Consider the following 27,659-nt stretch of genomic DNA (forward strand, 5'->3'; position numbering starts at 1 on the left):
AATAACTGACCAAACCATCAAACTCCTACCAGCGCAACTAGCTCCCATGTCTTTCTCTGTAGAGGAGATCACAGGTAAAGAGCGCAGGCGCAAACCATTATTCTTATAGACAGAGGTCGGGTTACCATGGGAATGAACTTGTTATGGCGCTCCTTTCGTTGAATCCAACATCGGCTGGCAGTGCAAACTTACGTACGGTCGAAAAAAGCGACTGCGCGCAAAATGCAATTCTTTTGAATGGAAACCTGGTACTAAAATAGAACCGTAAATTACTTTTAGCTGTCGGCCACTTCGGTAGCTTACGGCGGCATTTTTAACCACTCAATGGAAGCAAGCTCTTAGTTTTTATTGTAGCCCTAACACTTTAGGTCTCAAGTCGTGTTAACTTTTTTAGCGCAACACATAACTTATATGAGCGATGTTTAGCATGGTCGAGATATTCATTGAAAGTGCACTAAAGGGATGTCAGCAACATTCTCCTGGTTATTCTGTTTTACCATGAACTTGTAATACCAGAGCATGTGCTAATCCGAGCGAGGTCCAGTGATATTGATAGTGCACCCTGAGCTTTCAATAGTTCTCCAAAACTGGCTGTTTGTGGACCCTTATGAATTTCCTGAAGCCTATGACCACAACTTATAACACACTGCACTAAGGCATTTTCAGTTACAAGTTGTTGCTGTCATTCTACAAGATAGGCACACATGGCTTTCAGTAGAAAGAACCTGGCTGAACTGTAGGGAGAAAAAGCTTTAACATAAGAAAAATCACAGATGGAGGTGAGATGTGAGGTTTGCATCTTCCCTCTTACAATTTGAGTAAAAGTGCAAAAAAAAGGTTAAAATGTATTAATGTATTTTAGTATTACACTATTGCTTGCATATAACAATGTGTTTAACCCCTGCAAAGAGTTAACACATAAAGTTAGTCAGCTACAGAGCAACATTGCACTGCCGGAAGCTAGCTGAACACACCTGGTGAGCCAATGGTAAGATGCATATTTGTGATGCCACCAATCAGCAGCTAGCTCCCAGTAATACAGTTACCCACCTGCGCCTACCTAGGCATGCTTTCCATTAAAAGATACCAAAAGCACAAAGTAAATTTGACAATAGAAGTGAATCGCATGTTCTGTCTTACTGGTTTTCAAACCTGCCCTCAAGCCTCCCTAACTGGCCAGATTTTGAGGATATCTGAACTGGAGCACAGATGAAATAATCAGATGATTAGTAAACATGGTTATTTCACCTGCTCTTGCCAAAGTTAATCCTGAAAATCTGGCCTGTTGGGAAGGCCTGAGGACATGTTTGCCAACCAGTGCCCTATCTAAACCATAAAAGTTTAAATTTTGAATTTTACGTTCCTTTAGTTGACTACTAAAAAAGCGACAGAGTTTTTCCCATGTTTTAAATAATTATGCATTTTATTGTACTGAATTTACAATAACGTGATTTCTCAATTGCATGACCCTTTAACATACACTGTAACCTTTGCTGATTCATTATTGTTATATAAAAATTAGTGTGTTGCATCCCTTTGCAAATCTTTATCACTTTACAAAGAATAACAACATGTCTTGGGAAATATATTTTTTTTATCAGAATGCATAACCATTCTATTTCAGCGCTCCATTGGAACAAAGTCTATCATGGCTCAAAAGTTTACAAAACTGGAATACCATTATTTGAGGAGTTTGGCTTTTATGCTTGTGACCTCTCAAAGCAATACAGTACATAAGCAGCACCATCTAAAAAAGGCAACAGTCTTTTTGTTCAGGCAATGTATTAATTCAACAATAGGAACATGGTTATGATATATATGTTGGAAAATAAAACATTCCAGTATATACCAGAAATGAAACATATTGTGCAAGTGCTCCAATCTTCGGGTGTATAGACTTGGATGACAACAATGGAGGTTTAGGCATACAAATATGTCATATAAAAAACATTGCTGAACCATTCCTTTTTCTGAATTCCTCCAGTCCTCTGGACTGAAAATAAAAAATAAATGTGAACGTGATCATGAGCAGAAAATTCAAATGGTACAAATTCATTATCTGCTTCCTGCAAAGAGCACACAATATCCTGACCAAATGTGTCAAATGTGGTACTCCGTATAAACATGACTAATCTGCATCAGACAATAGTAACCCTTACTTATAAAAGTTCATATATTTTTTGTGACACCTCAGATCGAAACATTTTTTGGCTACTAAGGATGCACAAAATATGCAAATCTGCTTAATAGGGCCCCCCGTAGTGATTAAGCTGAGATGGCTATTGACCTTTCAATAAGGTTGGCTTTTTTCATATAAAAAGTGTCAGGTTTGAGTTCAAAGAACAACATATTTATGGATGAAGCAGAAAGTGCTTTTATAGAAAACACTACATGGCATCACCACCGATAAAAAGGGAGATGATGGGGATTTAGTGGCATTTTGAGAAATTCACTCACTTTCTAGGGAATCTGAAAGATATTGAGCTTGCTGGTATTTTTCAGAGTCTGTCGTCTGTTGCAAAACCAAACCCTGACCACTTCACGGTCATAGTTCAACTCCTTAGCAATCTCTGTGATCTCCTGTCCAGTAGGCAAAGCGTTCTTCTCAAAGTAGGAGTTCAGGGCCTCTACAGCCTGAGGCGTAAAGGAGGTACGTCTTTTCCTTTTCTTGGATGGCTCCCCACCTACAAACTCCATCAGATTCTGCTGTCCCTCTTGGTTCCTCATTTCAGCCTCATTTAACCACTTTTCCAATACAGGCTTTAGCTTCTGAGCACTTTTTGGTGTAATGTCCAACTTTTCAAATCTGCAACAGGAATAAATGACAAATAATAGATTATTACATAGTGAAATACATCTAACAAAATACTATCAGATTATTTGACAGGGCACTTTTTAGCAAATGTAATCTCTCCAGTGATTCTAAAACTTACTTATAGAAAAAGTAAACAACAAATAAAAGTATTTAGCTTCTACTAGAACTAGTATGGGGCAAACCAGCTACACATGCTTCTTTAGAAACCACATAAAGGGCAGGTTTACAGTAGAGAAGAGTGGGCAAAAGCAGTGTCCAATTTATACAGTATACTCAGTAATCAATCAAATGAAATATTTTATAAACAAAAATCACAAGTGTTTTCTTTTTTAGTACTAGAGAGTGTTAGTACAAGTCTATCCCCATATACTGAACATTTATATCCAAGTTTGCTCCTGGTTTCTAAACTTTCACAGATGTTGAAATTGGTTGCTGGAATCCTTGTGGCTATTATAAACTCACAAATAAGGTAAGTTTATATTAACGTGTTAGATAATTATTTAGTTGTTTGTTCACAAGTAAATTACAACATACACATTAGATATGTGCATTAGTTTTCGCCTTTTCGGACAAACGTACATTCGTAACGATAATCAAATAATTTTTTTTCATAAACAAAAATGAATATCCAAATGAATGCACTAACGAAATTTAAAGAAAACAAAAAAATACTGACGAAATTCTTCAGAATTTGTTAGTTTCCTTTAAATTAATTTTGTAAGGCTTTATACTAACCTTAACGCACTCTGGAGAGCACGCTAACCTGATCCTCTACTTAGGGCTAGGGGGCTCAGGACCTGCACTAAGTTTAGTGCAGATCCTGGGAGCCTAACAGCTAAGCCTCCTTTTAGTGAGGCCAGGGCTCTGGCAAGAAGAGGATCGGGATAGCGCACTCTCCAGAGCGCGTTAAGGTAGGTATGTAGCTCTAGGAGAACTTTTCACCTGTAGCTTCAAAACATTTACATCGATTTTAATGAAAACTAATGTAAATGTTTAACGAAAATTCGATTTTCATTTAGTTTTAAACAAAGTGAAAACCGAATAGTGCAGGGAACGACTATCTGTGGTGAAACAAATTTCCTTGAATATTCGTTATGAAAATGTAATCCAAAACAAAACATTTCCCCCCTGCACATCCCTCCCTAATACGTATAAATATTTGCTTTATCATTTTAACTTTATATGTAAACTTTTTTCTTTCCTGATTCAGATAGAGCATGCAATTTTAAGCAACTTTCTAATTTACTCCTATTATCAAATTTTCTTCATTCTCTTGGTATCTTTATTTGAAATGCAAGAATGTAAGTTTAGATGCCGGCCCATTTTTGGTGAACACACTGTGTTGTTCTTGCTGATTGGTGGATAAATTCACCCACCAATAAACAAGTGCTTTCCATGGTCCTGAACCAAAAAAATAGCTTAGATACCTTCTTTTTCAAATAAAGAAAGCAAGAGAACGAAGAAAAAATGATAATCGGAGTAAATTAGAAAGTTGCTTAAATGTGCATGCTCTATCGGAATCATGAAAGAAAAAATTTGGGTTCAGTGTCCCTTTAACCCCTTGAGTGCTAATGACGGCTCTGAGCCATCACAAATTGTCTCAGTCAGGTGCTAACGACGGCTCAGAGCCGTCACTAGAACTTTCCCACTTTGAGGGAGATCTGGGGGTCCAGGTTACGCGTGGTAATCGCCGGGGCTTCAGGTTACGCGTGGTGATGTCACGCGCAATGACATGATGACGTCACCGCGCAACTTTATTTAACATTAACAATGTTAAATATAGGAGCAGGGGGCATGCTGCTTAGAAGCCTGTATCTCAGGCATCTAAGCAGCTACAGACCCCCAAGACCCACCGTTGGAAAGGTAATCGCCTAACCTTTCAAACAGTGTAAGTCTTGGGGATCTGAAATAAATAAATAAAAAGTAAAAAATTTTTTTTTTTAAATATAAAATAAAAAAAACTTTTAAAAACCTTAGCACCCAGGTGGGAAAGTGCTTAGCACTCAAAGGGTTAAATCTGTAAGCCTGTGTTTTCTTTCTTCTCAGTTAACATTCAAGATATCACATCTACTCTACCTTACAACACATATACAACTTACTGTGTACCATCCTTTCTAAAGAAAAGGGTATATATAGCAGCTAAGATTAAAAGCAAAACTAGAAGAGTTAGTTACCGCATCTAGCCAAATGGGATAAGCCCAGGTACCACGTCAAGGTCTCTCCCTAATACAGCCATACAAATGCAAGCTCTCAAGCAAACCCCAGTTGGCCAGATGCGGTAACTAACTCTTCCATTTTTGCATTTAATCTTAGCTGAGTACTTGTAAGCGAGTTCTGGACTTCCTCTGTGTGCTGTATTAATTTGTTTTGTAATTTTCCCTATGGGCCTTGAACCCAGACCTGTCTAGGGTTAACTGCCTGGGACTCTGTGCAGCTTCCTGAGAGTGCTATTGAGCACCCAGGGCTGTGCATGTTGCAAGGTCATAGGATTTGTACCCAGTCCGGTCTGAGAGTGCAGTTGCCTTCTGTGTTATTATATATATATATATATATATATATATATGTGTGTATATATATATATATATATATATACACACTCACACATATACATATATATATATATATATATATATATATAAACATGTTCATTGTTACTTCCTTTACACGCACACATTATTTATTAATATATATATAATTTCAGTAAAATATATAATAATTTTAGTAATTTTTATCAGCAATTGTATTTATTGTTTGGGTTTTTACAGTGAACAGAAGTCCCCCAAAATGTGTTTTAAATAGCTGCAATTTACATTATCTAGAACCTTGCATCACCATAATCTAACAGTAATAAAAACTTGGTAAATACAAACCTCACTCTGTACAGTGAAGTTTGCAACTTTTGCCAATCAGCTTTACGATTTAGACAAAGACGTAATGATCGCAGACCCCGCACGCTGGCTAACACTGTGGACACTAGCGGGGGAGATTCTAGTGAAGCTGAATCTTCTACCAGCAACCTGAATGCAGCGAAAACACAAATACAGGTTAAGACAAGATCAAAAAATAAACCACTATCATCGGCAAAAAACGGCAAACCGCCCGTCCCAGACACAGATCGCACATCAGAAGGGGCGGGTGGTGGAAAAAAACAGCGAAAAAATTAATGGACATTGAAAATGTGGTGATTAACATAAGTAATAGACCTATGGATGGGGATGAGATCATATTACTCAGCAAGGGCCTTAGCTTTGTACCCACGCCACGGGTGGATATTTTTGACAACTTGGTGGATATACACCGCCTGCAAAGAACATTAAAGATCAAGAACCATTTTAAGAACTCCAGGCCACTGGATGATGACAATAGATTTATTACTAAATCTGGGTTTGAACCCAAAAACACGCACCCAACCATTAAAACGTTTACTAATGTCTGCTCCCGACAGATTTCCAATGAACTTGGAGATATGGGCACTTGCAGGACAAATCTAGAAAAACAGGAGTGGGCAGCCCTACGGAGACTGAAGAAGGATGAGTCCATAGTGATCAGACCGGCGGACAAGGGGGGTGCCATAGTCATCCTGGATTACAAGTATTACAGAGACGAATTATTGGGACAATTAAATGAGAGCACTACATATAGAAGGCTAACAGCAAATCCCACCTTGGCCTATAAAAGAAAGTTAGAAGATATTTTAACTTTTGCCCTAAATGGCGGTCACATTGAACAGACGCTGTGGGACTTCCTGGTACCAACCTTTCCCAGATACCCTATTATTTATTCTATCCCAAAAATCCACAAGGATGCTTGTAAACCACCTGGGCGACCCATTGTATCAGCAGTGGGATCGCTGTTCCAAAATTTGGCGAAATTTATCGACTTTCACCTTCAGGGGATGGTAAAGAACACCAGGGCTTTCCTCCAAAACTCGATCCAACTTATCAATCTGCTCCACGAAAGATCATTTCCGGCTGATTGCTATCTTGTTACTCTTGACGTCAACAGCCTCTACACCATCATCCCTCATGATCTTGGTGTGGAGGCTGTGAGACAGTCATTGATGAAATCAGATGAATATCTGGGCCCCCCTGTTGAAATCTTATTGGACTGGCTACTAATGTGCTTGACACATAACTATTTCCGATTTGAGGAGCACTTCTACCTTCAGATGGTAGGGACGGCCATGGGGTCCAGTTTGGCCCCGTCTTACGCAAATCTGTTTATGGCGTGGTTCGAGGAGGAATTCGTGTTCAGCCAAAACAACCCAAACTTATTGCTATACCGCAGGTATATAGATGACCTGTTGGTCATCTGGGATGGAACAATAGAAGAGCTGGAGACATGGATTGGATCCCTTAACGATTTTCTGATCCCAGTCAAATTCAAACATGAAATCAGCCATGAGAAGATACACTTCCTTGACCTATGCATCTTTAAATCTGAGGGGGCTGGGGAATGCACACTGAATACGACTTTATATTCCAAGCCCACAGATAGAAACACACTATTACAATTTACAAGTTACCATCCACCTCAGCTTAAGAAGGGAATTGTCAAGTCCCAAATGATGCGGGTTAGACGCAACAATTCTGATCACACGTTGATGTTGCACCAACTTCACGAAATGAAAACCAAATTCCTTAACAGGGGTTATAATCCATTGATGGTGCAAAAAACACTTGAAGAAGTGTTGCAGCAGGAACGGAGTTGCCTAGTAGCCAGAGGACTGGGTAGTGATCCTACCAAAGATGAACCGACCTTGAACTTGGTGACTAGGTTTACCCCAGCCACAGATGCATTGCGGAAGGTGATCTATACGAACTGGCCGCTCATAAGTGGAGACAAAACGTTACCATTCAAAGAAAAACCCCCTCCTAGAGTGGTACATAAAAGTGGAAGAAGTCTCAAGTCATACTTGATGAGAACTGACCCTTGGAGGAGAGAAAGAACGTGGCTAAAACCCCTTAAAAATGGATGCTTTAAGTGCGGGAGCTGCGTGACGTGCAGCTCCCTCATAACTGGGGAACGATTTCACCATCCCACTACCAATAAGAGCTTTCTGATAAGACACAGACTAACGTGCACATCTGACTTCGTGGTCTATCTATTGTCCTGTCCATGTGGACGGTTCTATGTAGGAAAAACCATCACCCCATTTCGGGAGAGACTCGCCAATCATAAGAGCGCCATCAGAGCGGCCCTAAAAGATGGTCACTCAGACCAGCCTGTGGCAAGGCATTTTCTTGAGCAATGGCATGCTGTATCCACCCTTAGGGCCATGCTCATTGACAGGGTGGCCCCCTTAAAACGGGGGGGGCGACAGGAATTCTGAACTCCTTAAGAGTGAAGCCAGATGGATTCATAGATTGAATACACCTGCCCCAAGTGGCTTGAATGCCAGTATTGACTATGCTTTATTTTTCTGATAATGCAATTGTTAAACTTTTTTTTTTTGTTTTTTTTGTTTGTTTTTTGCTGTATCCTGTTGTTTTTACAGGTTTCACCTCACTTATGCATTGGTTTTCCCACTGTTTGTTTTCCTCTTGGATGTTTGTCTACTCTGGACACTCTTTATTATGGTACTGGGTCTTTGTGGTTTCCTGCTATCCGTTGGTCTCCATTAGTAGTGTAACATTACCTTCCCTGTAGGAACGGCTTATTTTCTTTGTAACTCCTTGACAGATGGGTATTTGATGGGGGTATGCCATGGTTCTATGCCTAGCCTTATACTAGGTCTGTCTTTTTTTGATCATTTTGATCACTAATTGGGGGGCCTTACCCCATTTATGGGTATGGATGTCAGCGATTGGCTGGTGTCTCTAACCACCACACACCATCCTCTAATATATATCCAAGAAACCATTGCTGCCTGACCCCAGGTTTCGTGACCTAGGGGTCTCACTGTATGTCACTGGTCTGTATACTCTATTGTCTGAGGGGATATACCATATCTGTGGCGGCCATATGCTTTGTACTCTGTCTTCTCTACTAGTTGGGTTATTGTGATGTGGATTTGCACACATCCTTGGGTCCCGTCGCCGTATTGGTTCTTGGGTATCCCCTGTGTGACAGATGATGGTCCCCTCCGATTGGGATTGCCGGGGCTTATATGTACAATGAATTATGTGCTGTGCTGTGTAGCTTGTTTGCACTGACATTGCGTCCTGTTAGATCAGGGCTTGGGGTACGGCACCTCTCGTTGTGACCCTTACAGGGCTTGTTCCCTGTTGTAAGCGCATAGTTGGTTACTATATATCTGGCTCGGTTACGCGGCCAGCTGAGGTGTGTCAGCGGCGCGTGTTCTGATTGGCCCTCTGCGGGGGGCGGGTACAACCCTATTTTAGGACCTACGCCGCGGCGGTTTTTGCATTAATGACTCTGTCGTTCTAGGGTTATCACGCGGACGCTGTGCTCCGCACTTTTTCGGGTAAGAGGGGCTATGGCCCACTATGTGTCCACTTATGCTATACGCTCATTGGGATAATTGCTATGTGAATCTGGGTTTATAGGTGAGTGGCTGACTAGTGCATCGTGGTTCACGGCTATATTAATTTATATTAATTTATACATCCATTTGACACAAGTTGTGATTCCTTTATTTATGTATAAACCTTATACGGCAGTGTTCGTGTAGGTTTAGCAGTAGGATTGACTACCACACTGGTATACGTTTGGGGTTGTTTGGTGCTTGAACCGCAATGGATCCTGCGGGGATCATTATAAATTTACTGTGAGGTCTGCTGTTTAGCGGTTTATGATTTTTATTTTGGATTATTGCCGTCACAGGATAACGGATTTCTGTTGATGTGATGTACACAGCCGTGACTTTTTTTAGTAGATGATATGTGATAATACAGTTTGTGGTCTGTGGATTGCGCCCACCATGGTAATTTTTAATTTTTGATTGCCCTAAATCATATCAGGTATATCAGCATTGGTATATGTGTATTGTGAGAAGAGTAGTAATAATTAGGGTTTGTTGAGTGCTGTCCCTGAGTTATTTAGTTTATTTTTTGTACTATTGCCATGGCTGTTAACCCTTTTGTCAATGCACAATGGTTTATGCTAGCTTGTTAGTGTGTTATTCTAAATTACCTATATGGGAAACTTATGTACCAAGTGTAATGTGGTATTTTAATAGGTGGTTTCTTTTTCCTCTTCTTTCTTCTTTTCTCTGGTTTCTTTTTTCTTTCTTCTGGCTACTATTTTATTTTTGTTATTACACTTTGATTCACGTTTGGTTTGCTCTTCTCTCGGTTGTCTGGTTTATATTTCTTTTCATCCCCTGTTCTTGTCTTACCTGACAGTTAGATATTTTGACTTCCTTATTGCAAGGGAAGCACCTTTTAAGTTTCACCTGGGCTATTTTGGTCCTTTCTGGTGGAGGGTCACAATTCGGTGTTCACTTGGATATTACATGATTGTAATGTATTTTATCACTTTTCTGTTCATGTTTTTAGATTATGAAATTTGTCTTGAAGAAGGCCTAATGAAAGGCCGAAACGTCGACAATACACTCATGTTGGAACTATAATAAATGATTACTTAATGTATGAAGTCCTGTGAGTGCCCTCCTTCCCAACTAGTATGCTATAACACTTGAGGATCGCACCCGGGCACTGGAAACATTGATGTGGATGGAGTGCTAGGCCACCGGCTACCACTTATATATATATATATATATATATATATATATATATAAACATGTTCATTGTTACTTCCTTTACACGCACACATTATTTATTAATATATATATATAATTTCAGTAAAATATATAATAATTTTAGTAATTTTTATCAGCAATTGTATTTATTGTTTGGGTTTTTACAGTGAACAGAAGTCCCCCAAAATGTGTTTTAAATAGCTGCAATTTACATTATCTAGAACCTTGCATCACCATAATCTAACAGTAATAAAAACTTGGTAAATACAAACCTCACTCTGTACAGTGAAGTTTGCAACTTTTGCCAATCATCTTTACGATTTACAGTATTGAGAATTGTTAAAATAGAAGATAAGCTGCAGATACTTTCTACTTATGGAAATTAAAGGACCCTTTAAATACAGTATAATTGCATAATTAACAAATGCATAATCACAAGACAATGCAATAGCAATTACTCAGTAGTTTATTTCAGACAAACTTCAATATTTACTTCAGTTTGCCAGCCCTCTGTATCATGTGACAGCCATCAGCCAATCACAGACCCATATATGTATACACTGTGAACTCTTGCACATGCTCAATAGTAGCTGGTGCCTCTGAAAGTGTGCATATAAAAATATTGTTCAAAGGTTGATAATTGAAGTAAAAAGGAAAGTCTCTTGTCTTAAAACTTTATGCTTTGTGGCCGAATTATCAAAGGTCTTGCGGACCTGATCCGACAGTGTGGATCAGGTCCGCAAGACCTCCCTGATTGCGGAGAGCAATACGCTATCCGTATTCAGCATTGCACCAGCAGCTCACAAGAGCTGGTGATGCAACGCCGCCCCCTGCAGACTCGCGGCCAATGGGCCGCCAGCAGGGGGGTGTCAATCAACCCGATCATACTCGATTGGGTTGAATTGTGGAGATTCCTGTCCGCCTGCTCAGAGCAGGCGGATAGGGTAATGGAGCAGCGGTCTTTAGACCGCTGGTCCATAACTTGTGTTTCTGGTGAGTCTGAAGACTCTCCAGAAACACGGGCCGTCAAGCTCCATTCGGAGCTTGATAGATAGGCCCCTTAATCTGAATTCTCATGAATAATAAAGAAAGTGGAGTGCTACTTTCCATTTCAAGGCCCTGCATGAATAGCGTACAATCCGGTAAAAGTGTTTTAACAGAAAATGTTAGCATGGCCAACATTGTTTTTAGCACGCCCTATTCTTTTACAGCAAGATTACAAGTAACAAGTAGCAAATATCACGTTATGCGTTTTCAGAGCGCAATGTGGTCTTTTCACAATCAATTTCCATTGTGCAGGTATTACAAGTCTTGAAAAATCGCGATTGCGTGCGAGCATTAGCCTTTTACGCAACAATCCTTTCCACACTTAAAGAGTTGTAGTTAATGCTTTTATGCAACAAAAAAGTTTCACGAAACACTTCAAATATACATTACAAAGTACACTTACACTAACACTGTCTAATAAAAATAAAATAAAAAAATATTGCACACAAAAGTTATAAGGGCTAAAATATAGGAGATCTCGGGTGTTAAAAAAAAGAAAACCGACACGGGGATTTATATTGACATACATACACATACATAGAGAAACATGCATTTATATGTATAGAGATATGTTTAACTATGGAGATAATGAAAATATTTCACATTGCAATCTTAGGCACATTAAACAATATCTCAGAGGGATTTTCAATGCGATATTCGCATATAGATCTCGATATATCTAGACATATATATATTCACATACATATCTCACAATAAATAGATATATCAGTCCAAATATCATCAAATATATTGAGAAATATTTATTTAGAAATAAATAGAACATATTCCGTTGCGAAAACATTTTTGCAATATGAAATATTTGCATCTTCATTTACACTTTTAAAGGTGAATATGGCCATTTCAGCGTTAAAACAGCACCGCAGCCATTACGAGTCTTGTCGGTATAGGTGTACCGCAAACCTTTTAGCCTGTAATAAAACCATCCTTAAGATCATTATATACACGGGCACATAATAATAAACCAATCTTTAAGATCATCATAATACAAGATGATCAAGAAGATCACGGTTCAATATTTCTCCTTAACACACCAGGTCAATAATTTAACGATAACTAAATAACTCTTTGCATAACAAGTATTTTTAAATACATACACTTTATTAAAACAATCAGTGGTTTCAGGATCCAAGATATAAACATATTGTCACATAGGCAATGAGCATGATCTTTCCAACATCACTCTGACACTACTGTCAGCTGATGTAAGCCTACAACACCCAGAATTCTCTTTAAACACGTTCCCAAGATGACGTCTTTAAAATGGGTGGGGATACGCAACGCACTGCCATAAATAGAGACCGAGAACACTATGATCGTGATACCCTTTGAAAAAGCCGTGCTAGACGGCCCCAAGGCAGAACATACAGTGATCTGAGATGTCATCGCAGAAAATGCAGCATGTCTGCAGAAAGAACAGAACCCATGCAGGAACTGTTAGACTTAGTGCTTTAACTTTGCAACTCTACTCTTCAAACAGAGCTGTGTTCTGGCTGCACTGTTTAAGTGTTCCAGTGCATCAAGAGAAAAGTGCTGTTTGAAGTTAACAGACAAATATGCAGTATCACTGTAAAGCAGCAGTGCATTGATTATTAACTGGCTTTTTTCAAACACTCCCCTAGCCTTTCCCAGTCTGCAAAGCTGTTTGTTCTGAATTTAAGACGTTCTTAAGAGCATTGCATCTTTTTATTACTACATTTCTATTTTGGACCAAGAGAAAAAGAAACAAATTTATTCAACATTTTATAATTTAGTTTGTCTGCAGCTAATTTGCAATGCAATTTTCAACTACTGCACTATATTATAAAACGTTAAAAATGGTTTATTCTTTATTTAACCAACACATTGCAATTGAACTGGTGCTTTAGTGTAACTGCCTAATTTAAAATTGAATTTTATTTAAAAATGGCCCGCAGAAAAATTTTCACTAAAAAAATCTCATCACAGAAAGTGAAAAAAAATTCTGCCACTGGGCTAGACGGTGAAACATGTTAGGGACTTGGTGAGAAGTCAATGGGAACTCCTGTATTTTACTCTGCCACAATATCTGATTAATTGACTTCATAACTTAACTAATCTATACAAACATAAGCAGGATCCTTAAACGGGGTGCACACTGAGTCAAACACCGTAGAGTCAGGACACTGGAGAATTTTACTCTGTTAACACTTAATCCCAGCGATCAGGTAAAATGGCTGCCGCATATATTTAACTTCCACAGGAAAAGTAACAAACTCTCCTATACATAGTGGAAGCTACGAACACATAGCATTAACCCGACAGAGATATACTGTGGTACAACTTTATATAATAATACCTATATAAGTAGTTGGTTAACATTGCTGGACTATATATAGACAACAAAATATAAAAAAACTAGCAGTTGGTTAACATTATTATGCTACGTATAGACATAAAGTTAAAAAATCTCTAAGCAATAAAGTATAATAATTTGCAAAAATTACGTTTTACTTATAAACACTCTCAACACATTAGAGCCACAATTACCAACTACCGGGTAATATATCCGTGATCAGTCAAAAGTAATTACTCTTTATACTTAACCCCTTCTGGGGAAATATTAAACTTTCATATTTAGTATTGGACCCTTAGATCCAACCAGTGTATAACTTGTGAACTATATGCATGATGTAACTTTCTTTACATACAAGCCACAATCGTGATATATTATGCCATACAGTACATGAGACAAAAATACACATTATAATTGTAATATAGAGACTTTATTGCAACTTGACACTCTGTTACATATATCGCTAATCGATTAACATAAGGATATCAAGTGTGGATAGTCAAACTGCTGCAAACACAATACAGCGAGCTGTTAAGTTATGCTGCACTAGAAACAAGATTTATATTATGTCTGAAACTTTTATTTATTAGTCAGAGAACCGAACACTTGCAATTTTTTTTTTTTTTTTTTGAAAAATGTTTTTATTGAGGCAATAAAATACATCAAGTACAGACATAGTAGGTAGGGCAATATCTCAAACAAAATTACATGACAACAGATCCATCATTCAAACATAAATACAGTAGACAGTAATAGGAGCACGGTATTGACCCTAATGGAGCCTCATTTTATAGCTTAATAGTAGGGCAAACATGTGTCAACAGAGTAAAATAGATCCACTTGTGGGACCTGGAAATTAGTACTTGTCTGAAGACAAAACTCACAGGGATAAAGATTCTCAATATTTAAACACTCTGGCGTCTTCAATATATTAGAGATCCACTCATGGGATCTGGTGGCAAGGGTCAATCTGAAGACATCTATAGAAATTCAAAGAGTCCTCATCATATGTTAGCTTGTTATTGCATATAGAGTATAGGCAAACTTTGAGTGAAGTAAATAATCATACAAATAAAGTACAAAACAACACTATCAAAATTACTCTACTAAATGATAACAGTGATATACCAGAACTGTTCATAGTTGCCGTTATAGGATAGATTTGACATTCATACTGAACATTAATAGAAACTTGAACATTAATGAAACTATAGTTCCAAAACTCTTTGATTAACCAAAATACAATAAACAAAGGAGAATTTCCTATATTGGGGCCCGAAGAGCCTTTTCACATGTATGCAGGGGAAAACATAGGTTTAGGACTTCGGACTGGGTAGAGACTACTCAACTCTACCAAAAGAGAGTGCAGAGGAGAAGGTATTCATCCCTACCGCACAAGAATGGTGGAGGGCGGGAGATAGTCCAGCAATAAGTTACTCTAACTTTGCTGGGTAGGATACTCAACAGTTATATAAGTACTAATATTGTAGGTAGGGTTGTAGAGAGGTTTCAGATACAGCCAACAAAACAGTTCCTCACATTTTTACATTACGTTAGATAAATAGCTGCTTCTAAAGAGCATAGACAGGAAGTAACTTCTTAAGAGCCATAAGATTCAAAACTCAGGGTATAATGCCACTTTAAGAGATCTACATACATATACACATACACACAGTTTTCTGGAGGAGCACATGAGTAGTGTAACTAAATAGGTGTTTATCTCTTCGCATATCAGGAGAAGCTAGTATGATTCTATATACCTGGTCTCCCAATTACAGTCTCAAACAGCATTTCTAAAGCAGGCACACACATGTTTATATTACATTACATAAATAGCTGCTCCTAAAGAGCACAAACAGGGAGTAACCTCTTAAGAGCCACAAGATTCAGAACCCAGTGTATAATGACACTTGAGAGAATCTACATACATATACATATACACACAGTTTTCTGGAAGAACACATGAATAGTGGAAATAAATATTCAAATATTTTCGGTGCAGAATTAGCAATAAACTAGTTTGATCACACATTGTACATACACATATCCAACTTTTCAAGCCTTCATAAAGTATCGTCTGACACATTGTGGGTAGTGATACTAGCGTACCTACAAGCAAATGTATGCAAGATATGCTGGCTGCAACAAGGCGTTGCTACTCTAAACCTAAGGTTCAAGCTGTCCCCTGCCTAAATCTCTTATGTGCAGGGGGGTGACAATAGTTCTGATTATGTTTAAATTAATCTGGGAGTATAAATCTTGGCAAATCTGGCGAAAGCTCGCATTTGAGGAGTAAGTATATCCCCCACAGTAGTTCAATATTCACTTAATAAAGGCTCCTAGAATGCTGGGTTCAATATCTCTCTAATAATATAGTGTGATTCATTGAATTAACTCATTAACAATCCATAAATGGATCACCAGAGATCCATAAATTGTCAGAGCCTAGCATGGAAATGTATACTCATTCAAATCAGCAGTGCACAGCCCAGATCCTCATAGTAACCAGTGATAATGCATTCACACTTTCACACATACATGAGATACAAACAAAAACAGATAATTTCCTATAGCACAAGATAAATTACAGGGCAGGGACACATAATATTGCTATACAAAGTGCTAGGGAACTCAGTACACACAAGAATTCCTTTAGCACCACAAATATGAGAGGAGCTGCAGCGCTCCAGGAGCATACACTATATTGCTTAGGCTCTAAATAATATTACACTCTTGCTGTAAGCTGTGCTGGACCTCAAAAAAAAAAACAAAACAAAAAAAAAAAAACGGAACATGAGTTAGAGTAACATACATTGTAGCTTACCAGGGGAATGACATGTACGGTCCCACTCACAGCTCCATAAAATCGTACACATGAGTAGAACAAACACTTAAAGACTCTTATTATTAGGCGTGTGCTGAAACAACCCAAACATATACTTCAAGCGAGGGTAAACTAAAACATCATTCTAACATATATAAACAGTGTCAAATAAAACTATGTTAAGTGCTTCAAAGTCATATACATATATGGGGCAATAGAGGCTTAACCCCCAAAGTCTCAGTAGCAAAGGTCTCTCATAGATTTGACCCGCAGCAAGCCTCTCAAATCCAGAGCCTCATAGATCAGGGAATCAGCAGGTACCCCAGACCAGAGCTATGTGCAATTACCCTATTCCAGTCTGGGGAGCTGAGAAGACAAAGGGATTGTGATAGACCTGATCGGCTCTGATCACGGATAGGTCGCCAGGGTGAGCCCATATAACCATCCACATGACCGCTCTTCTAATTAGTAACCCGGCAGTAATATTATGAGGTGGGAAGTGTCTTATCGTCGACATGGCAGGCTGTGCATGGAAAGTCTCCCCCGTTACCATCTCAGCTCGCATGTTACCTCCGGCCTCTAAGGAGCCAACAACAACTCCCCAGGAGGGGTCAAAGGGAAGCAGGGAGATCCCACTAAGATCCAGCTGCACGCAGCTCTTCGGATTCACAGCAGAGTGAGGACTTCTCCGGATCAAGAGATCTGACCTGTACCGGATCGCTGGTAATCCCCAGGCCTCCGATTCTGTGGTGAGCGGTAAGTTAGCCGGGGGTTGATCAATATCCTCCTGAGAATCACTGCGCTGTGTGTTCAAAGCTGCGTGGGGTGCCACCTCCGAGACTTCAGCAGCAATTTCTGCATGGGTATCCGCCATGATGATTAGGAGGCGGTCAAATCTGCGGCCCATCTTGCACTCGAAGTCCTCCTGGCAGTTGTGCAATGCCGCTAACAGCCCCTCCATGGTCACAGAGTCCTCACACTCCAGCAGACACCGCTCCACAAAGCGAACTCAGGCCCTCTTGCTGTTATCTTGCTGCGAGATGCGTAGTATACGGTGCTCTCAGGGAGACCCCGAGCACGGCCAGGCCTCAATCTGTCGCTCCTCTCTGGCACCTAAAACCTTCTTATAAGTCGCCAGTGAGGTCCTCAGCTATTGCAGGGCTCTTTTAGAATGAGTACATCTCTTGTGCTGTGCGAATTAGCTAAATTTTATACATTTTTTATTGTTTATTGCAGGAGCCATGCTCAAACACATCCTCTCTGCATGATAGCTGGCTCCGCCCCCTCGAACACTTGCAATTTTGAATTACTAAAAATAATCTATGATATAGATACTCTCAATTTCCATTAAGTGAACAAGGAATTTCTCAAATAAGATACAAGTATCAAATTATTGATCGAGGGCTATGTATAGTATTAACTACAATACAGATTATTCTCATGCATTGAAACTATATCATTTATTTAAAAATGGGAATATCAAGATAATCTATTCCAATATTTAAACAAGAAATATTCAAATCGAGGTACTGTGTGGCAAGTCCACACTATCATACATAAACTCTTTTTCAAGGAGAATAAATAAACTATACATATAATAGCAGGCATAATTATAAGACACAAACTTAGTGCCATATATATATATATATATACAGGGAGTGCAGAATTATTAGGCAAATGAGTATTTTGACCACATCATCCTCTTTATGCATGTTGTCTTACTCCAAGCTGTATAGGCTCGAAAGCCTACTACCAATTTAGCATATTAGGTGATGTGCATCTCTGTAATGAGAAGGGGTGTGGTCTAATGACATCAACACCCTATATCAGGTGTGCATAATTATTAGGCAACTTCCTTTCCTTTGGCAAAATGGGTCAAAAGAAGGACTTGGCAGGCTCAGAAAAGTCAAAAATAGTGAGATATCTTGCAGAGGGATGCAGCACTCTTAAAATTGCAAAGCTTCTGAAGCGTGATCATCTAACAATCAAGCGTTTCATTCAAAATAGTCAACAGGGTCGCAAGAAGCGTGTGGAAAAACCAAGGCGCAAAATAACTGCCCATGAACTGAGAAAAGTCAAGCATGCAGCTGCCAAGATGCCACTTGCCACCAGTTTGGCCATATTTCAGAGCTGCAACATCACTGGAGTGCCCAAAAGCACAAGGTGTGCAATACTCAGAGACATGGCCAAGGTAAGAAAGGCTGAAAGACGACCACCACTGAACAAGACACACAAGCTGAAACGTCAAGACTGGGCCAAGAAATATCTCAAGACTGATTTTTCTAAGGTTTTATGGACTGATGAAATGAGAGTGAGTCTTGATGGGCCAGATGGATGGGCCCGTGGCTGGATTGGTAAAGGGCAGAGAGCTCCAGTCCGACTCAGATGCCAGCAAGGTGGAGGTGGAGTACTGGTTTGGGCTGGTATCATCAAAGATGAGCTTGTGGGGCCTTTTCGGGTTGAGGATGGAGTCAAGCTCAACTCCCAGTCCTACTGCCAGTTTCTGGAAGACACCTTCTTCAAGCAGTGGTACAGGAAGAAGTCTGCATCCTTCAAGAAAAACATGATTTTCATGCAGGACAATGGTCCATCACACGCGTCCAAGTACTCCACAGCGTGGCTGGCAAGAAAGGGTATAAAAGAAGAAAATCTAATGACATGGCCTCCTTGTTCACCTGATCTGAACCCCATTGAGAACCTGTGGTCCATCATCAAATGTGAGATTTACAAGGAGGGAAAACAGTACACCTCTCTGAACAGTGTCTGGGAGGCTGTGGTTGCTGCTGCACGCAATGTTGATGGTGAACAGATCAAAACACTGACAGAATCCATGGATGGCAGGCTTTTGAGTGTCCTTGCAAAGAAAGGTGGCTATATTGGTCACTGAATTGTTTTTGTTTTGTTTTTGAATGTCAGAAATGTATATTTGTGAATGTTGAGATGTTATATTGGTTTCACTGGTAAAAATAAATAATTGAAATGGGTATATATTTGATTTTTGTTAAGTTGCCTAATAATTATGCACAGTAATAGTCACCTGCACACACAGATATCCCCCTAAAATAGCTAAAACTAAAAAACAGAATTTATGCTTACCTGATAAATTACTTTCTCCAACGGTGTGTCCGGTCCACGGCGTCATCCTTACTTGTGGGAATATTCTCTTCCCCAACAGGAAATGGCAAAGAGTCCCAGCAAAGCTGGTCACATGATCCCTCCTAGGCTCCGCCCACCCCAGTCATTCGACCGACGGACAGGAGGAAATATATATAGGAGAAATCATATGATACCGTGGTGACTGTAGTTAGAGAAAATAATTCATCAGACCTGATTAAAAAAACCAGGGCGGGCCGTGGACCGGACACACCGTTGGAGAAAGTAATTTATCAGGTAAGCATAAATTCTGTTTTCTCCAACATTGGTGTGTCCGGTCCACGGCGTCATCCTTACTTGTGGGAACCAATACCAAAGCTTTAGGACACGGATGAAGGGAGGGAGAAAATCAGGTCACCTAAACGGAAGGCACCACAGCTTGCAAAACCTTTCTCCCAAAAATAGCCTCCGAAGAAGCAAAAGTATCAAATTTGTAAAATTTGGCAAAAGTGTGCAGTGAAGACCAAGTCGCTGCCTTACATATCTGGTCAACAGAAGCCTCGTTCTTGAAGGCCCATGTGGAAGCCACAGCCCTAGTGGAGTGAGCTGTGATTCTTTCAGGAGGCTGCCGTCCGGCAGTCTCATAAGCCAAACGGATAATGCTTTTAAGCCAAAAGGAAAGAGAGGTAGAAGTCGCTTTTTGACCTCTCCTTTTACCAGAATAAACAACAAACAAGGAGGATGTTTGTCTGAAATCTTTAGTAGCCTCTAAATAGAATTTTAGAGCACGGACAACGTCCAAATTGTGTAACAAACGCTCCTTCTTTGAAACTGGATTCGGACACAAAGAAGGTACAACTATCTCCTGGTTAATATTTTTGTTAGAAACAACTTTAGGAAGAAAACCAGGCTTAGTACGCAAAACCACCTTATCTGCATGGAACACCAGATAAGGAGGAGAACACTGCAGAGCAGATAACTCTGAAACTCTTCTAGCAGAAGAGATTGCAACCAAAAACAAAACTTTCCAAGATAGTAACTTAATATCTACGGAATGTAAGGGTTCAAACGGAACCCCTTGAAGAACTGAAAGAACTAGATTTAAACTCCAGGGAGGAGTCAAAGGTCTGTAAACAGGCTTGATCCTAACCAGAGCCTGAACAAATGCTTGAACATCTGGCATAGCTGCCAGTCATTTGTGTAGTAAGACAGATAAAGCAGAAATCTGTCCCTTTAGAGAACTTGCAGATAATCCTTTCTCCAAACCTTCTTGTAGAAAGGATAGAATCTTAGGAATTTTTATCTTGTTCCATGGCAATCCTTTGGATTCACACCAACAGATATATTTTTTCCATATTTTATGGTAAATTTTTCTAGTTACAGGCTTTCTAGCCTGAATCAGAGTATCTATTACAGAATCTGAAAACCCACGCTTTGATAAAATCAAGCGTTCAATCTCCAAGCCGTCAGTTGGAGGGAAACCAGATTCGGATGTTCGAATGGACCCTGAACAAGAAGGTCCTGTCTCAAAGGTAGCTTCCATGGTGGAGCCGATGACATATTCACTAGGTCTGCATACCAAGTCCTGCGTGGCCACGCAGGAGCTATCAAGATCACCGAGGCCCTCTCCTGATTGATCCTGGCTACCAGCCTGGGAATGAGAGGAAACGGTGGGAATACATAAGCTAGGTTGAAGGTCCAAGGTGCTACTAGTGCATCTACTAGAGTCGCCTTGGGATCCCTGGATCTGGACCCGTAGCAAGGAACCTTGAAGTTCTGACGAGACGCCATCAGATCCATGTCTGGAATGCCCCATAATTGAGTTATTTGGGCAAAGATTTCCGGATGGAGTTCCCACTCCCCCGGATGGAATGTCTGACGACTCAGAAAATCCGCTTCCCAATTTTCCACTCCTGGGATGTGGATCGCAGACAAGTGGCAGGAGTGATCCTCCGCCCATTGAATTATCTTGGTCACTTCTTTCATCGCCAGGGAACTCCTTGTTCCCCCCTGATGATTGATATATGCAACAGTCGTCATGTTGTCTGATTGAAACCTTATGAATTTGGCCTTTGCTAGTTGAGGCCAAGCTTTGAGAGCATTGAATATCGCTCTCAGTTCCAGAATGTTTATCGGGAGAAGAGACTCTTCCCGAGACCATAAACCCTGAGCTTTCAGGGATTCCCAGACCGCGCCCCAGCCCACTAGACTGGCGTCGGTCGTGACAATGACCCACTCTGGTCTGCGGAAGCTCATTCCCTGTGACAGATTGTCCAGGGTCAGCCACCAACGGAGTGAATCTCTAGTCTTTTGATCTACTTGAATCATCGGAGACAAGTCTGTATAATCCCCATTCCACTGTTTGAGCATGCACAGTTGTAATGGTCTTAGATGAATTCGTGCAAAAGGAACTATGTCCATTGTTGCAACCATCAAACCTATTACCTCCATGCACTGCGCTATGGAAGGACGAGGAACAGAGTGAAGTACTTGACAAGAGCTTAGAAGTTTTGATTTTCTGACCTCTGTCAGAAAAATCCTCATTTCTAAGGAATCTATTATTGTTCCCAAGAAGGGAACTCTTGTTGACGGGGACAGAGAACTTTTTTCTTTGTTCACCTTCCATCCGTGAGATCTGAGAAAGGCTAGGACGATGTCCGTATGAGCCTTTGCTTTTGACAGGGACGACGCTTGAATTAGGATGTCGTCCAAGTAAGGTACTACTGCAATGCCCCTTGGTCTTAGAACCGCTAGAAGGGACCCTAGTACCTTTGTGAAAATTCTCGGAGCAGTGGCTAATCCGAATGGAAGTGCCACAAACTGGTAATGCTTGTCCAGAAAAGCGAACCTTAGGAACTGATGATGTTCCTTGTGGATAGGAATATGTAGGTACGCATCCTTTAAATCCACGGTGGTCATAAATTGACTTTCCTGGATGGTGGGAAGGATCGTTCGAATGGTTTCCATTTTGAACGATGGAACCCTGAGAAATTTGTTTAGGATCTTCAGATCCAAAATTGGTCTGAATGTTCCCTCTTTTTTGGGAACTATGAACAGATTTGAGTAAAATCCCATTCCTTGTTCTTTTATTGGAACTGGATGTATCACTCCCATCTTTAACAGGTCTTCTACGCAATGTAAGAATGCCTGTCTCTTTATTTGGTTTGAGGATAATTGAGACCTGTGGAACCTTCCCCTTGGGGGTAGTTCCTTGAATTCCAGAAGATAACCTTGAGAAACTATTTCTAGCGCCCAAGGATCCTGAACATCTCTTGCCCAAGCCTGAGCAAAGAGAGAGAGTCTGCCCCCTACTAGATCCGGTTCCGGATCGGGGGCTATCCCTTCATGCTGTTTTGGTAGCAGTGGTAGGCTTCTTGGCCTGCTTACCCTTGTTCCAGCCTTGCATTGGTTTCCAGGCTGGTTTGGGTTGTGAAGTATTACCCTCTTGCTTAGAGGATGCAGAATTAGAGGCTGGTCCGTTTCTGCGAAAGGGACGAAAATTAGGCTTATTTTTAGCCTTAAAAGACCTATCCTGTGGGAGGGCGTGGCCCTTTCCTCCAGTGATGTCTGAAATAATCTCTTTCAAATCTGGTCCAAATAATGTTTTACCTTTGAAAGGAATGTTAAGCAATTTTGTCTTGGATGACACATCCGCTGACCAAGACTTTAGCCAAAGCGCTCTGCGCGCCACTATAGCAAACCCTGAATTTTTCGCCGCTAATCTAGCTAATTGCAAAGCGGCATCTAAAACAAAAGAGTTAGCTAATTTAAGTGCTTGAACTCTGTCCATAACCTCCTCATACGAAGATTCTCTACTGAGCGACTTTTCTAGTTCCTCAAACCAGAAGCACGCTGCCGTAGTGACAGGAACAATGCATGAAATTGGTTGTAGAAGGAACCCTTGCTGTACAAAAATCTTTTTAAGCAAACCCTCTAATTTTTTATCCATAGGATCTTTAAAAGCACAACTGTCTTCGATAGGAATAGTAGTGCGTTTGTTTAGAGTAGAAACTGCCCCCTCGACCTTGGGGACTGTCTGCCATAAGTCCTTTCTGGGGTCGACTATAGGAAATAATTTCTTAAATATAGGGGGGGGAACAAAAGGTATGCCGGGCCTTTCCCACTCTTTATTTACTATGTCCGCCACCCGCTTGGGTATAGGAAAAGCGTCGGGGGGCACCGGAACCTCTAGGAACTTGTCCATCTTACATAATTTCTCTGGAATGACCAAATTGTCACAATCATCCAGAGTAGATAACACCTCCTTAAGCAATGCGCGGAGATGTTCTAATTTAAATTTAAATGTCACAACATCAGTTTCAGCTTGATGAGAATTTTTTCCTGAATCTGAGATTTCTCCATCAGACAAAACCTCCCTCATTGCCCCTTGAGATTGGTGTGAGGGTATGTCAGAACAAATATCATCAGCGCCCTCCTGCTCTTCAGTGTTTAAAACAGAGCAATCGCGCTTTCTCTGATAAGTAGGCATTTTGGATAAAAGATTTGCTATGGAGTTATCCATTACAGCCGTTAATTGTTGCATGGTAATAAGTATTGGCGCACTAGATGTACTAGGGGCCTCCTGTGTGGGCAAAACTGGTGTAGACACATTAGGGGATGATGTAGTATCATGTTTACTCCCCTCATTTGAGGAATCATCTTGGGCAATATCATCATCTGTGGCATTACTGTCCTTACTTTGTTTGGACACTATGGCACACTTATCACATAAATTTAAATGGGGAGACACATTGGCTTTCATACATATAGAACATAGCTTATCTGATGGTACAGACATGTTAAACAGGCTTAAACTTGTCAATCAAGCACAAAAAACGTTTTAAAATAAAACCGTTACTGTTTCTTTAAATTTCAAACTGAAAACACTTTATTACTGAATATGTGAAAAAGTATGAAGGAATTGTTCAAAAATTACCAAAATTTCACCACAGTGTCTTAAAGCATTAAAAGTATTGCACACCAAATTTCAGAGCTTTAACCCTTAAAATAACGGAACCGGAGCCGTTTTTACATTTAACCCCTATACAGTCCCAGCTATATGCTTTGCTGAGACCCAACCAAGCCCAGAGGGGAATACGATACCAAATGACGCCTTCTATAAGCTTTTTCAGTGATTCTTAGCTCCTCACACATGCATCTGCATGCCTTGCTCTCCAAAAACAACTGCGCATTAATGGCGCGAAAATGAGGCTCTGTCTATAACTAGAAAAGGCCCCCATCTGAAAAAGGTGTCCAACACAGTGCCTGCCGTTTTTCTAAACGTTCCCCAAGATTATAATACCAATTATTAGTTAGAATCTGCATAATATGCCTAGTAAAGCAATCGTTTTAGCCCAGAAAAATGTCTACCAGTTTTTAAGCCCTTTTTGAAGCCCTTTATTCTTTTATGTTTAACTAAGAAAATGGCTTACCGGTCCCCATGAGGGGAAATGACAGCCTTCCAGCATTACATGGTCTTGTTAGAAATATGGCTAGTCATACCTTAAGCAGAAAGGTCTGCTAACTGTTTCCCCCAACTGAAGTTACTTCATCTCAACAGTCCTGTGTGGAAACAGCAATCGATTTTAGTTACTGTCTGCTAAAATCATCTTCCTCTTACAAACAGAAACTTCATCCTTTTTCTGTTTCAGAGTAAATAGTACATACCAGCACTATTTTAAAATAACAAACACTTGATAGAAGAATAAAAACTACATTTAAACACTAAAAAACTCTTAACCATCTCCGTGGAGATGTTGCCTGTGCAACGGCAAAGAGAATGACTGGGGTGGGCGGAGCCTAGGAGGGATCATGTGACCAGCTTTGCTTGGACTCTTTGCCATTTCCTGTTGGGGAAGAGAATATTCCCACAAGTAAGGATGACGCCGTGGACCGGACACACCAATGTTGGAGAAACTACTTCCAAAAATATTCAGCTTTGATATTAATGAGTTTTTTGGGTTCATTGAGAACATGGTTGTTGTTCAATAATAAAATTAATCCTCAAAAATACAACTTGCCTAATAATTCTGCACTCCCTGTATATATATATATATATATATATATATATACATATCCTGCTGCTGAACACACTGACTTTATATGGGAGAATGAAATCCTCTGTTTAAAATTGGAACTACAAGACAACTTGTTCCAACATTACAAATTAATAATTTATATCTAACTGATAGAAATAATTCATAGTACCACGAATACCACGTATACCATACCGGTACTAAATAACAAATTGAGATAACCCTAATATCAAGAGAAACAATGTGATCTATCACAAGCTTTACACCATTATAACAAGTAGAATCACTAAACTGTCAAGAGAAACAGTGTGATCTATCATAAGTTTTACACCATTGTAACAAGTAGAAACACCAAATTGTCTCATATGTGATATATCCTCATATGGGAATGAGACTGACAATTAATACATTGCAGTTATAACAACAACTATGAAGTTTTTCCCATATTCGTTTACTAATATCTATTTTTCTACATGGAAATCAAATGTAAAACTGATATATTCTCACAAATAAAATTGTCAATACTCAGTAAAAGATAATAGAATCTCAAATTACCAATGATATATCAGTTTAAATTAAGCAATTGTAGTGTAAAACATTGCACATACATCAGTTCTATCTGCAGATCATTCACATACCAGCATTGTACGTAGCACCTACCAATCCACTGGGTTATTCTTTGCAACTCTACCTTGACTCTGATTGTCAAATCGCCCCTGAAGATCATTAATATACCAATACATATGTATATATTGATCCCAATATAATTAGTCAACATATTGTGTGTGTTTTTAAGTAAAGTATTTGTTTCCCTATATATTTTTTAGTTGTACTAAATTAATAAAAGTTATGTTTTAATCCAAACTATATCCACCCTCTTTTTCTGAGAACTGACACGAATAACCAATATGTACACTTTAGCAGTACACTGCCATATATTTAGACATAGCTCATGAGTGCTATATATGTATTCTTCATAGGGGTTTCTCTAACCCACTAGTACTTTTCAAGTTTAAACAATACACAGCACCACTTTACTCAATATTATTTCATAGATTACATACCTGAAAGTAATCTAAATACTTGAGTTACAGAGAGCTCCAATATATGTAATCAGTAGTGCCATTGGTCCCTTGTTTGTTCCATCCTCTTCATACGGTCATGCCGTAGACTGAATCTTCAATGCAAGGTATGCGATTCAAGATGGCGTCCCTTGCATTCCTATTGGCTGAAAATTTTTAATCAGCCAATAGGAATTAGAGCTGCTAAAATCAGCCAATAGAATGAGAGCTGCTTAAATCCTATTGGCTGATTTGTTAGGGTTAGGGTTAGGTGTAGGGGTTAATAGCTTAATTTAGATTTTTGTGATGTGGGGGGGGGGCTGGTGGTTTAGGGGTTAATAGCTTTATTTAGTGGCAGTGATGTGGGAGGCCAGAGGTTTAGGGGTTAATAGCTTTATTTAGTTGCGGCGATGTCGGGGAGCGGCAGAATAGGGGTTAATAGGGGTTAAATCCTATTGGCTGATTTGTTAGGGTTAGGTTTAGGTGTAGGGGTTAATAGTTTAATTTAGATTTTTGCGATGTGGGGGGCTGGGGGTTAAGGGGTTAATAGATTTATTTAGTGGCAGTGATGTGGGAGGCCAGAGGTTTAGGGGTTAATAGCTTTATTTAGTTGCGGTGATGTCGGAGAGCGGTAGAATAGGGGTTAATAGATTTATTATAGTGTGGGCGATGTTGGGGTGCAGGGGAATAGGGGTTAATAACTTTAGTATAGTGGCGGCGATATCGGGAGCGGCAGATTATGGTTTAGTGGCGGCGATGTTGGGGGCGGCAGTAACATTATGTAGGTGG

The 27,659-nt window shown here is 39.8% G+C and overlaps 1 protein-coding gene across 1 annotated transcript in view; it reads right to left on the reverse strand.

The window, feature by feature from the left end:
- Positions 1-1,404: 1,404 nt before the first annotated feature.
- POU6F1 (POU class 6 homeobox 1) overlaps positions 1,405-27,659 on the reverse strand; it is a 392,830-nt gene continuing 366,575 nt past the window's right edge. Inside the window, exon 11 of the mRNA XM_053708223.1 lies at positions 1,405-2,806. Coding sequence (XP_053564198.1) covers positions 2,461-2,806 — 346 coding nt within the window. The 3' untranslated portion in view covers positions 1,405-2,460. The remainder of the gene's footprint in view (positions 2,807-27,659) is intronic.

This window comes from Bombina bombina, chromosome 3 (genome assembly GCF_027579735.1).
Source record: "Bombina bombina isolate aBomBom1 chromosome 3, aBomBom1.pri, whole genome shotgun sequence".
NCBI lineage: Eukaryota > Metazoa > Chordata > Amphibia > Anura > Bombinatoridae > Bombina > Bombina bombina.